Source organism: Notothenia rossii (assembly GCF_949606895.1).
Source record: "Notothenia rossii genome assembly, chromosome: 12".
NCBI classification, from domain to species: domain Eukaryota; kingdom Metazoa; phylum Chordata; class Actinopteri; order Perciformes; family Nototheniidae; genus Notothenia; species Notothenia rossii.
The window spans coordinates 5,724,348-5,736,069 of record NC_136911.1 but is presented as its reverse complement, the minus strand read 5'-3'; the positions used below and the strand labels follow the sequence as shown (position 1 = coordinate 5,736,069).

The 11,722-nt window shown below is 41.0% G+C and overlaps 1 protein-coding gene across 1 annotated transcript; it reads right to left on the bottom strand.

Annotated features, from left to right (window-relative positions):
* Positions 1 to 7,958: 7,958 nt before the first annotated feature.
* Positions 7,959 to 11,439, bottom strand: LOC307026436 (sialic acid-binding Ig-like lectin 12; the record flags this gene model as incomplete). The annotated part of the gene is made up of 7 exons (XM_079661823.1): positions 7,959 to 8,991; positions 9,157 to 9,196; positions 9,266 to 9,359; positions 9,889 to 10,152; positions 10,224 to 10,529; positions 11,104 to 11,265; positions 11,412 to 11,439. 7 exons carry the CDS (start codon positions 11,437 to 11,439, stop codon positions 8,728 to 8,730), a joined length of 1,158 nt encoding a protein of 385 aa, XP_079517949.1. The 3' UTR covers positions 7,959 to 8,727.
* Positions 11,440 to 11,722: the final 283 nt, after the last annotated feature.

The following is an 11,722-nucleotide window of genomic DNA, read 5'->3' as shown; positions in this document are numbered from 1 at the left end:
TGAAAAACAACATAAATATGTGACGATTTGAGAGCAATGCAGGCGAGCCAATCAATTACATATATTTTGAAAGTCATAAAACACAGGAAAATAAAAACCAGATTTAAGTAACAACAATACAATTGAATTAAAAAGGGGATTAATAAAATCACATTCATATTGAAAAATTTGAATACAATACAAAAATAATAAATAAAATAACAATAACGTTTTAGAATATAAACAGGTGATCAATATAATTACAATGACATTTTACAATGTAAATGTAATTAAGTGAATTAAATAATGTAAACAATGGTATAAACCATTCTTAATCAAAGGCCTGGCTAGGTGCCTTTTTAAGTTAACTTTTAAGATTTCCAGCAGCTCGTACCCTTTCTGTTTTTGTTTTTTTATTAAATCAAATGAATGAATTAAAGCATTTTCCTGAAGTAAACATGGAACAAAGAGCTCACCTGAAAGGAAGAAGAGACTCAGTAAAATGTTGGCTATCACCATTCTCACAGACTGGACTGCACTGAATGTCATAACCTAGGTTTCAAGCAGAATAATGCAGTTACTCTCAGAAAGCACCGAGCTTTGCACAACCACAATGTTCTGTGGTTTAACTGACTTACTTCTGCAAGGCAAATCTGCACCTAACAAAATAATACAACTGTTAGTTAGACAAGAATAAATAATGTTTTCTTATGTGTTCACTTTTCACAAACTAACTTCCTTTGTTGAAGCTGTGGTCATTGAAGTCAACTTCCTATCATTTGAGAAGAGACAGCATGTGCCGTTCTTTACAGCAGAGGAATAGAAGAAGTTCTCACCCTAACCACTCATACATGTTTTGCTTTTCACACTAAGTGTTTCTCTATATTAAATATATAATTACTGGTGGATGTGGGGGAAACTTCTGTAGCAATTGGAAACAGGATTCAGAGAGGCACGAGGAGAGCTGGAGCTTTGATGGCAAACACTGGTGGTTTATTTGGAGTTACTCAAGGCCATGGACCCATGCCATGGGAAAGGAGACAGTGAGAAGAGAACATGAGAAAATGACGAACTGTGTCGAAGGTTGAATACCTAAGCAAATGATTCCCTAACAGTGGATACTTTTAACTGAGCTGTACATTTGAGGTTCTTTGCTTGAATATCTCCATTATCAGTGGGAGAAATAATAAATGTGCCCTGTTATACTTTTTGTTATTTTTTCTCTTTCCTGTAGTGTGTAATATAGGTTGTGTGTATGTAAATGGTCTGCAAAGGCTAAAATCTCAACGTTCCCTCCAGAGGGAGTTTCTCTCTCCCCCGTGAGAGCGTGTGCTCAGTCAGGACCGTTTAAACTGATAAACTGGGTCAAAGTTATGGGCCTTGGAAAATATTTCCCCAACACTTAGTTACATTCTAACACCCATCTTAATTGTTGTGAAGAAAGCTACTCAAATTTAAAATGACTAAATGAAACCAATAAATGGAGTTTAATGAATTTCAACTTATTGCCTTTCAGTCCTGAACTCAATCATGGTAGCAAACATTAACATAGTGTCAGTGTCATTTCCTCAGTGCGAGTGTGAGAGGAAGAGAGAGTTAAAGAAATTGTAATTTAAACACTCATATGGACTCAATCATAACGGAAACAAAACTTCCCTAACATGGTAAACAATGATCTGATGAAACAGAAACAGGAATATCTGTGGCACTTTGTTGGTTTCAAATGACGTTAGCTTGCATGCAACACCGAGGTGAAAAAAAGGAACTGTCTCTCTCTTTGATGACCACATACAGAAGGAACTCTGTAAATTGTGACATTGAGGAATGAAGGTGTTTTAATGGTGAAATATGAGCATAACGATTATTTAAAGGTGCTTAAAGTATATTTTATTTTGGTGAATAAAAACCAAATAAATGTGTGCATCATTCAAATTGATTCACAATACATACATAAGAAACTGAGATTACTTAAATGCAATTTCAAACATTTCAAAAGATGCACGAGTGCTTCAAGTGTCTCACACACACACACACACACACACACACACACACACACACACACACACACACACACACATATTTACATGTTTACAACTGACATAAAGCTGCAGATGTGGGAGGTTATGAGTTTCCCTTCATTGTGTTAAAACAGTCCAGGTCTCCATTTCTACAAACTTGAGTTATTCAATAATGTTTATCTTCAAACATTTTTAATGGACTTTGTGTCTTTGCATCATTCCTTCACTTGAGCGTAGAGGTCCTCTGGTTGCCTAGCAGCCTGTGTTAGGCTGTCTGCTGTGTGTGGCACTTTGACCTGAGCGTACAGCGTTTCCTCCTTCTGCCCCCCGTCCTGCACCGGGACAGGGGTCGACCAGGGGTCTGCTTGGAGAAATCGATCTCTCCGTAGTGGATTTCCTCTTCCGGCTCCTCAATAGTCAGCTCTTCATTCTGTAAAAACGTAAGCAGCAGCAAATATGTCTGTCAAAAGATGATTCCTCTTTTGTGGTTTGTACAATCTTTCACCACATCATGTTAGAAACTGGATATTTGTACAGATCTGTTGCGTTTCTTCCTCTTTTTTACTCATGGAGAAACTTAGACATCTGATTTTTCCTACAGTATACAGTCCATTATTGTAAACAATTGATTCCTACCAGACTCTGTTGTTCAGTTGAGCACGTCCAAAACCCCCGTCTCCCACGCAACAGAGCGCTGTAAGTAAAAAAGTCGATAAGAAATCCATCCATCCATCCATCTTCTCCCGCTTATCCGTGGTCGGGTCGCGGAGGTAGCAGTTCCAGCAGAGAGCCCCAAACTTTCTTTTCCCTGGCCACATCAACCATCTCTGACTGGGGGATCCCAAGGCGCTCCCAGGCCAGAGAAGAGATATAATCCCTCCACCTGGTTCTAGGTCTACCCCTTGGTCTCTTCCCAGCTGGACGTGCCTGGAACACCTCCCTAGGGAGGCGCCCAGGTGGCATCCTAACTAGGTGCCCGAACCACCTCAACTGGCTCCGACGCGAAGGAGGAGCGGTTCAACTCCGAGTCCCTCCCGGATGACCGAACTTCTCACCTTATCCCTAAGGGAGACACCAGCCACCCTGCGGAGAAAACCCATCTCGGCCGCTTGTACCCGCGATCTCGTTCTTTCGGTCATGTCGATAAGAAATTATTCAGGAAATTAGAAAATGTGTACCTTGAATGCTTTGATTTGTGAGACTTACAAAACAATGACAACCAGGGAGATGAGTAGGATGATCCCAATGATGACTCCCTGATACGCTGGCTCCATTATAGATGGGTTAGGTTTCAACAATTAAGAATACATGGTTAAAATGTATTGTTTGTTGTCTCCCTGCAGTTATTGGTGAGCTTTAAAATTGTGTCAAGAATGTGTGGTAATCTGTAAATTACCATCATGACATGAAGTATACTATAATAAATTGTTTTACAGTTACAGTACTGATACTGTGACTTAAAAGTATAGCATTAAAGTCTCTATTTTACAGTTGAAACACTATTACCATAAACAAAAATACAGTACTTTTTAAATGGCAGTGTTTTATTTTATAGTTAAAATACTATGACCGTAAACACAAACACGGTGCTTGGAAGTTACTGGGTTTCATTTTAGAGCTATAATACTACTACTGTAATACCTTAAAAAAAAAAGAAGCTAATTACTGTGTTTCATTTTACAGTTAAAACACTATTACCGTAAACACAAATACAGTACTTGGAAGTTACTGTGTTTCATTTTACACTGTTACTGTAAATAAAAACGTGTAAATACTGTGATTACCTTTAAAGTATTTAACTGGCAGCAATTGACAAGTTACTTACTGTAACAGTAAGTAACTTGTCAATTGCTGCCACTTAAATACTGTGAACTTCACAGTACGTTTCTTACAGTGTACTTAAAGAAGACATGTAACTAATGTAGCACAAGTTCCACTTTTTAAACCTGGTTTTGGAGAAAAGTCTGATGAATTGAAGTAAATAGGTGAAAGGTTGAAAGGGTGAACAACAGGAAAACTATATTGAAACATTATTTTGCAAGCTCTAAAATAATTTGGGTAGTCAAATCCAAATGTTTAATGTTCAGAGGGTGTTTTTTTTCCTTTTAGATTAGCCATTTCTCAAGAGTTCATTGTCAAACGGGTTTAGTAATATGTGAGAAGTATTTTGTTGTTTTAATGTTTCTTTAAAGGTCAAAGTTAGTGGGTCCAGTCCTGTTACCTTAGCCTGTCCCTCTCAGGAGCCCAGAGTGGGTAAAGCCCCGATTGCACCTGCCTCCTGAGACATCTCCCCCCAGAACTGGGGGAGCACCCATGGCCCGCCTCACCCTCCCCAGGAGTGTGAGAATGAGACACAACGGTGGAAAGGCGTAAAGCAGCTTCTTTGGCCATGGCTCGTGTGCAAACGCGTCCACCCTCAAGGGCGGGTCGTCGCTCAGAGCCATGGAGCACCACAGGGCGCAGTGAACACTGTGATGTAGGAGGTCACCCGTCCCAGTGGGGACCCCCTCTGGAGGTGATCCGGGGACCCCCAGAATTGGAGGTTGCCCTCCACTGAGGGGGGGGATGGTCACCAGATGCCGTTTGTGTCTCTTGAGATCTAAACGCAAGCTGGAGAATCACCTCTGCAGGCGGCGCATATGCAGTAACCCGAGCGGGACCACAACGCGAGCCAACGCCATGAGACCCAGGGTCTGCATGATAGTCAAAGCTGTCACTGTTGCCCCCTGTTGCAGTCTGCAAACTGCCCGAAGCAAGGATGCCTGTCTGCTCTCTGACAGGGTGGCGCGTAGACTGCCTGCATCGAGCACCAATCCCAAATACAACGCCTGCTGGTGAGGTTTGGAGGTGCTTTTCTTCCAATTGATCGCAAAACCCAACTTGGTTAGGTGTAGGATCAATTGGGCTGTGTAACACATTGCCCGTTCCCTGGACCTGGCCATAACTATGAGGTCGTCCAGATAAAAGAAAACTCTCATGCCACGGCCGCGCAGAGGCTGGAGCGCTGTGGCCACACATTTGCTGAACGTGCGTGGGGACAGGGAGTAGCCGAACGGTAGTCTGTTGTAATCTTTGAAGTCAAAACGCATGAAAGTAAGCGTCCTTCAGGTCGATGGTTGTAAACCAATCGCCTGGCTGCACCAGTCCCAGTAACTGTTTTATAACTAACAAACGGAATTTTCTGGGTGCAATGTGGAGATTCAGACTGTGAAGAGCATAGGCCTGAATTTGTCTGTCTTTTTGGGAACCAGGAAGTACAGGGAATAATGCCCCCCCTCTCTGTCTTGCGTGCGCGCAGCAGACACTGCCTGTTTTTGCACCAAGGCCTGAACCTCTGCTGAGAAAAAATCTCCCCTCAGGATAGCTTTGCCTCTGTTAAATGTTTAAATGTTTTCTAACCCTGCTACCCCGGCCATAATGTCCCTGTACCCGCATAGCGCGGTTTATCACTCTCACCCGCGCATGCGCAATATCTGCCTCCTTTACTGGAGTTACAACCTGGGCAGCGAGTGGGGAATCGGTCAACATTACCTGTCTGTGTGGGTGTGTGGAAAGAAAAGACACTCAGACTGGATTACAAGTTATCTTTTTTATTTGGAAAAGATTACCTTGTTACCGTCAAACAGGGAGGAGGCGGGATTTGCCCTCGCGTCCTGGCCGGAGAAATCTCCTCTCTCCGCCGGGATGCTTCCTCCCGCCGCCAGTCAACTCCTGGAGGACGGAGCTCCCCACCCAGTACCCCTTCGCTGCGGCCCACCCAGTACCCCCTTCTAGGGGCTCTGTACCGTCGCATCTCTCCGCCTTACCACCGCCGGGCGCTCTCTCCCTTGCGGAGAGTCCTCAGGGCGAGCCAGCGGCAGCATGCGGCTGAGCTGCGCCCTCTCTCCCTCCAGGCGACCGAGGATATCGATCCGGAGAGCCCTTCCGTGGCAACGGGGGCCCCAAGGAGATCGTCTCGGTTTTTCTTGGCCAGTGCGGTCAGACCTAGCCACACGTGACGCGATGCCACGGTGCTCAGGGACATCACACGACCGGCTGCGTTAGCCATACTCGCAGCGGTCCGAGTAATCACTCCCATCCTCAGACGAGGGGGGTACTCAGCGACACTCCCAACACACCTAGATTACTGGCCGCCGCGGCCATCTGCACCCCGAGCCAGAATATTTTATCCAGATACTCAAGCATCTCGCGGTCACGTGACAGCAGGGGCAGGGGCCTTCTCCCCTTTGGCCACCCGAAGGCCGGCTTCGCCGGACGGGCCGGGCCGTAGAAGCCCTTATGCAGGCGGCTCACCGGCCTCTTCATTCAGCTGTGTCTCACTGCCTTGCTGAAGAGAAAGGGATGACAGTAAGGAGACAAGGCCTCCTTTTATGCGGTGAGATGCGCGCACATTCAGGCTACGTCTAGAAAGTTTCTGTGGATGAATGCTTGCATGATAGGATCGAGGGGAAGTACCCATAGAGTCCATTAGAGGGCGGAGCCTGTGAGAGATATAACCTGGAAATCCAGACTCATGATGAATATGAGGTTAGAAAAATCCGCATGAATAGACAAACTAAATATACCTCAGCAGCGGGATGTTGCATGCAGTTTTTCCGGAGCAATGTTGGTAGACAAGCTCACCTGAAATAAAGAGGATGTGGAGTATCACGAATTCTGTTGCAGACATGGCTCCCAGTTCCTAAGTTGAAAAGAACAACAATAACGATGACACTGTTTAAACATGTTTTAGAGCTATTACAAAACAATTACACCATCGTGTTGAACAGAGATACCGATGCTAAACATTTAAATGCTGATGATGCAAATTTGTCATTCTCAGTCTTAATTCTGACCAAAAAAAAGGATCAAATTAAATATTAGATCATTTAATGTTTTTTTTTTTTTTAGTTCATGAAGAGTAATTTTTAACATAATATAATAGCATCTGAAAATGTTCTTACCAATAAATCCTATATCAAAGAGAGAGACACGACGAGACTTTTCTTTGGGAAATGAATATCAGAGGGTGAATTTGAGTTTAAATGCAAATAACCAACTTCATTGTTTAGGGTGTAATTTAACCCCGGGGATACTTCTTGTGTTTCAGCTCCACGCAGAAAGTCCTGCTGGTTTAGTGGTACATATTATATAAAAAGGCAAGTTAAAAATCAAATGTAATAATAAATAAATAGACTATGGTAAAACATATATGCAGCAGTGCCTAAAAATAATACATCACATTCAAAAAAGGAATACTGCCATAAAAACGTTCTATCTCTTTATGCAGGATACAACATATATCATTATAATAATTTTAATTTAAATATTATTAATTTGTGGCATTACATTATTTAAAATATGATATTCTTCTGTTCTTATCACTAATTCATGACATTATTTTAATGTAGTATTGTGTTACTGTGGAGCAAATGTAAGATACTTTCTTTGCAACTGGGTAGATGAGTTGAATATTACAAATTCATATCACATCCTTTAAATGAAAGTAACTATATGACATTAAATGAAGGGGACAGTACCCTACAATAAACCACTGCATTAGGACCACCGTGTGAGCAACAGTGACACCCAGTGGACACACTCTGTATTACAGGATCTGTAATGAAACATAAAACACTGCAACAGAACTCATGCCATGTCCTACATCCAGTGCTGTGAAGTAACTTAGTACATTTACTCAAGTACTTCACTTAAGGACAAGTTTGAGGTACTTGTATTTTGAGTATTTCAATTTTCTGCTACTTTATACTTCTACTCCACTCCAATTTTGAGGTACATTGTGTACTTTTACTCCACTACATGTATTTAATACCTTTAGTTACCTTGCAGATTTGGATTAATGATATGAAATATAATCACACATGTAGTCTTGTTTTTGTAAATTGTGTTTATTTGATGGAGTCATTTGTATTAAGTTGCATACTGTACATTTGCACCTTTTTAATTTGGAATTCCCTGATAGCTTTGCATCATCCTCTCTATCATTATAAAATAGGCAACAATACACATATGTAGCTATAATTAATACATATTTTAAGACTGTAAGAACTTCAGCACCCCCCCCTCCCAGCTGTCATCAGATTGTGATTCATACAATGCTAAATCTTGACTGGTGCACAGAAACGGGTGACATCATATTTTCCAACCTAAGCCACACCCACTTCAAACTAGTGAGACCCTCCATGGAAAAAAGGCTCATGTGAATTTCAAAACTGTTAAAAGTTATGTTAAAAAAAGATAAATAAATATATACATGCTACATAAATAATTAAATTGAATACAATACCCTACTATATAATAATAATACTTTATAGTTTTTCAAGTTGGGAAGTGTTTTAAACATTACTTCAAGTTAAACAAAAAAATAAATACTTGTTGGTTTATTTTGCAAAATGACCTTTACACAAAAATACACATAATTTCTCAGATCATATCTCGAGTGAAAATAACAGATAGTTGACGAAACCAGATAATTAAGATATTTTAAAAATGTTACTTCCTATTTTATTCATCATCGTCTAACTTTACTTCTTATAGTCTGATGATTTTGCAGTTTGTTACATAGCAGGGCCTTTTATTAAAGCAATAAATAACATAAAAGTGCACTTCGAAAAAATCAAAATATGACACTTTAAATATATGGAAAATAACTTCAAGTTTTGAAGTAAACAGGTTCTTGTGGCAATAAAAAAAACTGAATATTTGTCAAAAAAAATACATGTCTATACATTCATTTCCTTTTCACTTGAGCGTAGAGGTCTTCCGGTCTGTTTGCTGTCTCTGACACTTTGACCTCAGCGTACAGCGTGTCCTCCGTCTGACCACCGTGCTGCTCTGAGACAGGGGGACTTTGATTCCTCTGCTTGGAGAAGTCGATCTCTCCGTAGTGGATCTCTTCTCCTGTTTCTGTTGCTGCGGCTGATTCTTGGACAGCTGTTAGCCTCTGCGTATCATTGATTTGTGTCTCATGTTCTCCCCTGATCTGCTCCCCCTGCTGAGAGTTGATACATAGAAATAGGAACTCTGATGAAGCACCCTGACAGTGGTTCATTGTGCCACATTTACTCACAGATAAGGAACTTAGTCAGTGCAGTCTCCAGTCTATTTAAGAAAGTGTTCACAACACATATATGTACTGCACATTTGAGTATTTCCCCACCTGTGACTGTTCTTGAGTTGTATGTTTGGACTTCAACCACCTGGAAGAGATAAAGAGCGGTCAGCTTCATGTAATAGATGTGGATACTAAATTGATTTGAGTTACTTACCAAACAGCAACAGCAAAACAGATGAGTATCATGATCCCAACGATCCCAACGATCCCCCCGACAACTCCCCCCCATGGTGAAGAGCCATCCGTTCCTACAGGAAAAAAAACATTCGTGGCTATAATCCAGATTTCATTTAGAGCTTGACTTCATACAGTATTTAGGAAACACAGACAATGATGAAGCTGAAACTCAAAATGTTTTCTCAGTTGATGAAATTCAGTTTTTTATTTTCTCTCTTCCTCTTTTCACTTTCCTTTCAAATTGCAAATCTCTTTTCGTCCTATTTTATGTGGCCTTATTTGATGAAATCCTAATTTATCATTTATAGACCACATTTTTTGATGTAAATGTATTTTTTTTATCTTCCCATCAAACTCATTATTCCCGTTTTTGCATATATTTACATTGATGCCTTCACTGCTTTATCCAAAAATACCTGCTCCTATTTCACAAATGTATGCATGTGTTTACCTCCATTAGCCAGATGGATATTTTTTTCGCTTTTAGATGAGCCATTTCTCAAGAGTTTTGTGTAAAACGGTTTAGTAATATAAAAGTAATATTTTGTTGATGTAGTGTTTTCCTTTAAAGGGCTGAGTTTGTGGGTCCAGTCCTGTTACCTTTGAGTTTAAGATGGATCGTTGTTGACGTTCCATTACCAAGCTCATTTGTGGCCACACAGTAATAACGTCCTCCCTCTGTGGCATTAAAGCTGTAAATCTCTCCCTGTGAGACCTTCATGTCTCCATCTTGGCTCTCCTTGAACCAGGTGAAGCTGCTGACGGGAGGCTGGGCTCTGCTGGAGCAGCTCAGCTCCACCCAGCTGCCCGCTGACACCGAACCTGAGGACGGACTGACGGAGGCGGAGGTGTTCTTAGGGGCATCTGAGGAAAATGTGAGATTAACTTCATTCAAATTATACCATCATATGCTGACAATCACAGGTTGTTCTTACATGAAACATGGAGAGTCTTTGTCTCCTCTGCTGTCTTCACATCTTTCCCTTCATTCACAGGATAGCTGGCAGAGCAGGTGATGTTGAATCCATCATGTTGGTCTGACAGAGTGAGGGTCTTCTGGATCTTAGTCGTGAAGGTCCGATTTGGGTTTTCCTCCATTGTGTTGGGAGGGTTTTGTTGGAGAGTCCAGGTGAGGTTAGGAGGGGAGTGTGGACAGGGAGCTGGAGCTGAGCAGGTTACAGTGACAGACTCCGCCTCCTTCAGATCACCTGGGATCTCAATGGTGGGGCTCCAAGGAGAATCTGTGGTTTAACACATTTTAAATGTGAGGATACAGGCCAATACAGTTTTCAACAGAAATAAAAAAATGTGCATCTTATTGTAAAACGTGAAAAGAAAGGTCAGTCAGCTGCATCCTTAGTAGATGTTGTCATCCACATGAGACTCATATCTGTGCATGTAGACGTGCACTATTTGTAATAGTAATGCATACAATATTATATACTGTAATATATTTGGATTTAGCAGGTTTCAGATATTATGACTTTTTGATTGTCTGAATAATTTCTGTAATAACTGATACATTGATTATCCTAGATGTATAGTTGAACAATAAAGGTAAGACTACTCCAACAAAAAGTCTCTTACCGTTCACTGTTATTTGAAGAGGATCACATGTAGCTGTTGCCAGAAATGGGCTGCTCTCAATCCTGAAGAAGTATTTGTCTGTGTGACTTTTTTCCAAACTAGAAAACAGAGTGGTGCAGTTTCTCTGTCTCAGGTTTCCTGTAAGACTCATTGGATATGTGTTGATTGACCCATCACTGTGGAAAATCACGTTTTCAGTTTTTTGGCCAAATGTGTGCTCTTCTTTACTCCACACTCCAAAGATTTTTCGTGCGCTGCTGAAGCGCTTAGCTGGGACAGCGCTGAAGTTACACGGGATCAACAAACAGGATCCACTCAGTGCTTCCATCTGCTTCGGTGTGGTGATGTGAAGGGCCTGGTAACAAGCACCTTCAACAAGATGTGGGAGATCTGCAGGAAGAAAAAAGAGCATATTAACAAACTGTGTCTAGTAAGCAAATTGTATTCAAACTCAGGATGTGAACAAAGGAGTCATTCTGATATTTCTGCTTTTTCTAAGTAAAGATTGTAAACTATTAAAGTAACAAACATCTCACCTGAAACAAAGAGGACTAGCAGCAACATGTTGGTCACCATATTCAGGATTCTGGATTTGCAAACACAAGAACACTGTTACTTTTCATTTGTAGTAATCATACATATAACGTATTCAGTTCTTACAAAGTGCCTTTTAAAGGAACTTCCCTACTTCAAAGACACCACAGAAACTTGCCCTGTACAACCAGTTAGTTTTTGACACTTTCAATTTAAATGCTTATGCAGTATTATGCTTTTAAATAATTAACAAAATATAAAAAAAACAATAAAAGACAGAGTTCAGTCAAATGTTTCCTTACCACATGAGCCC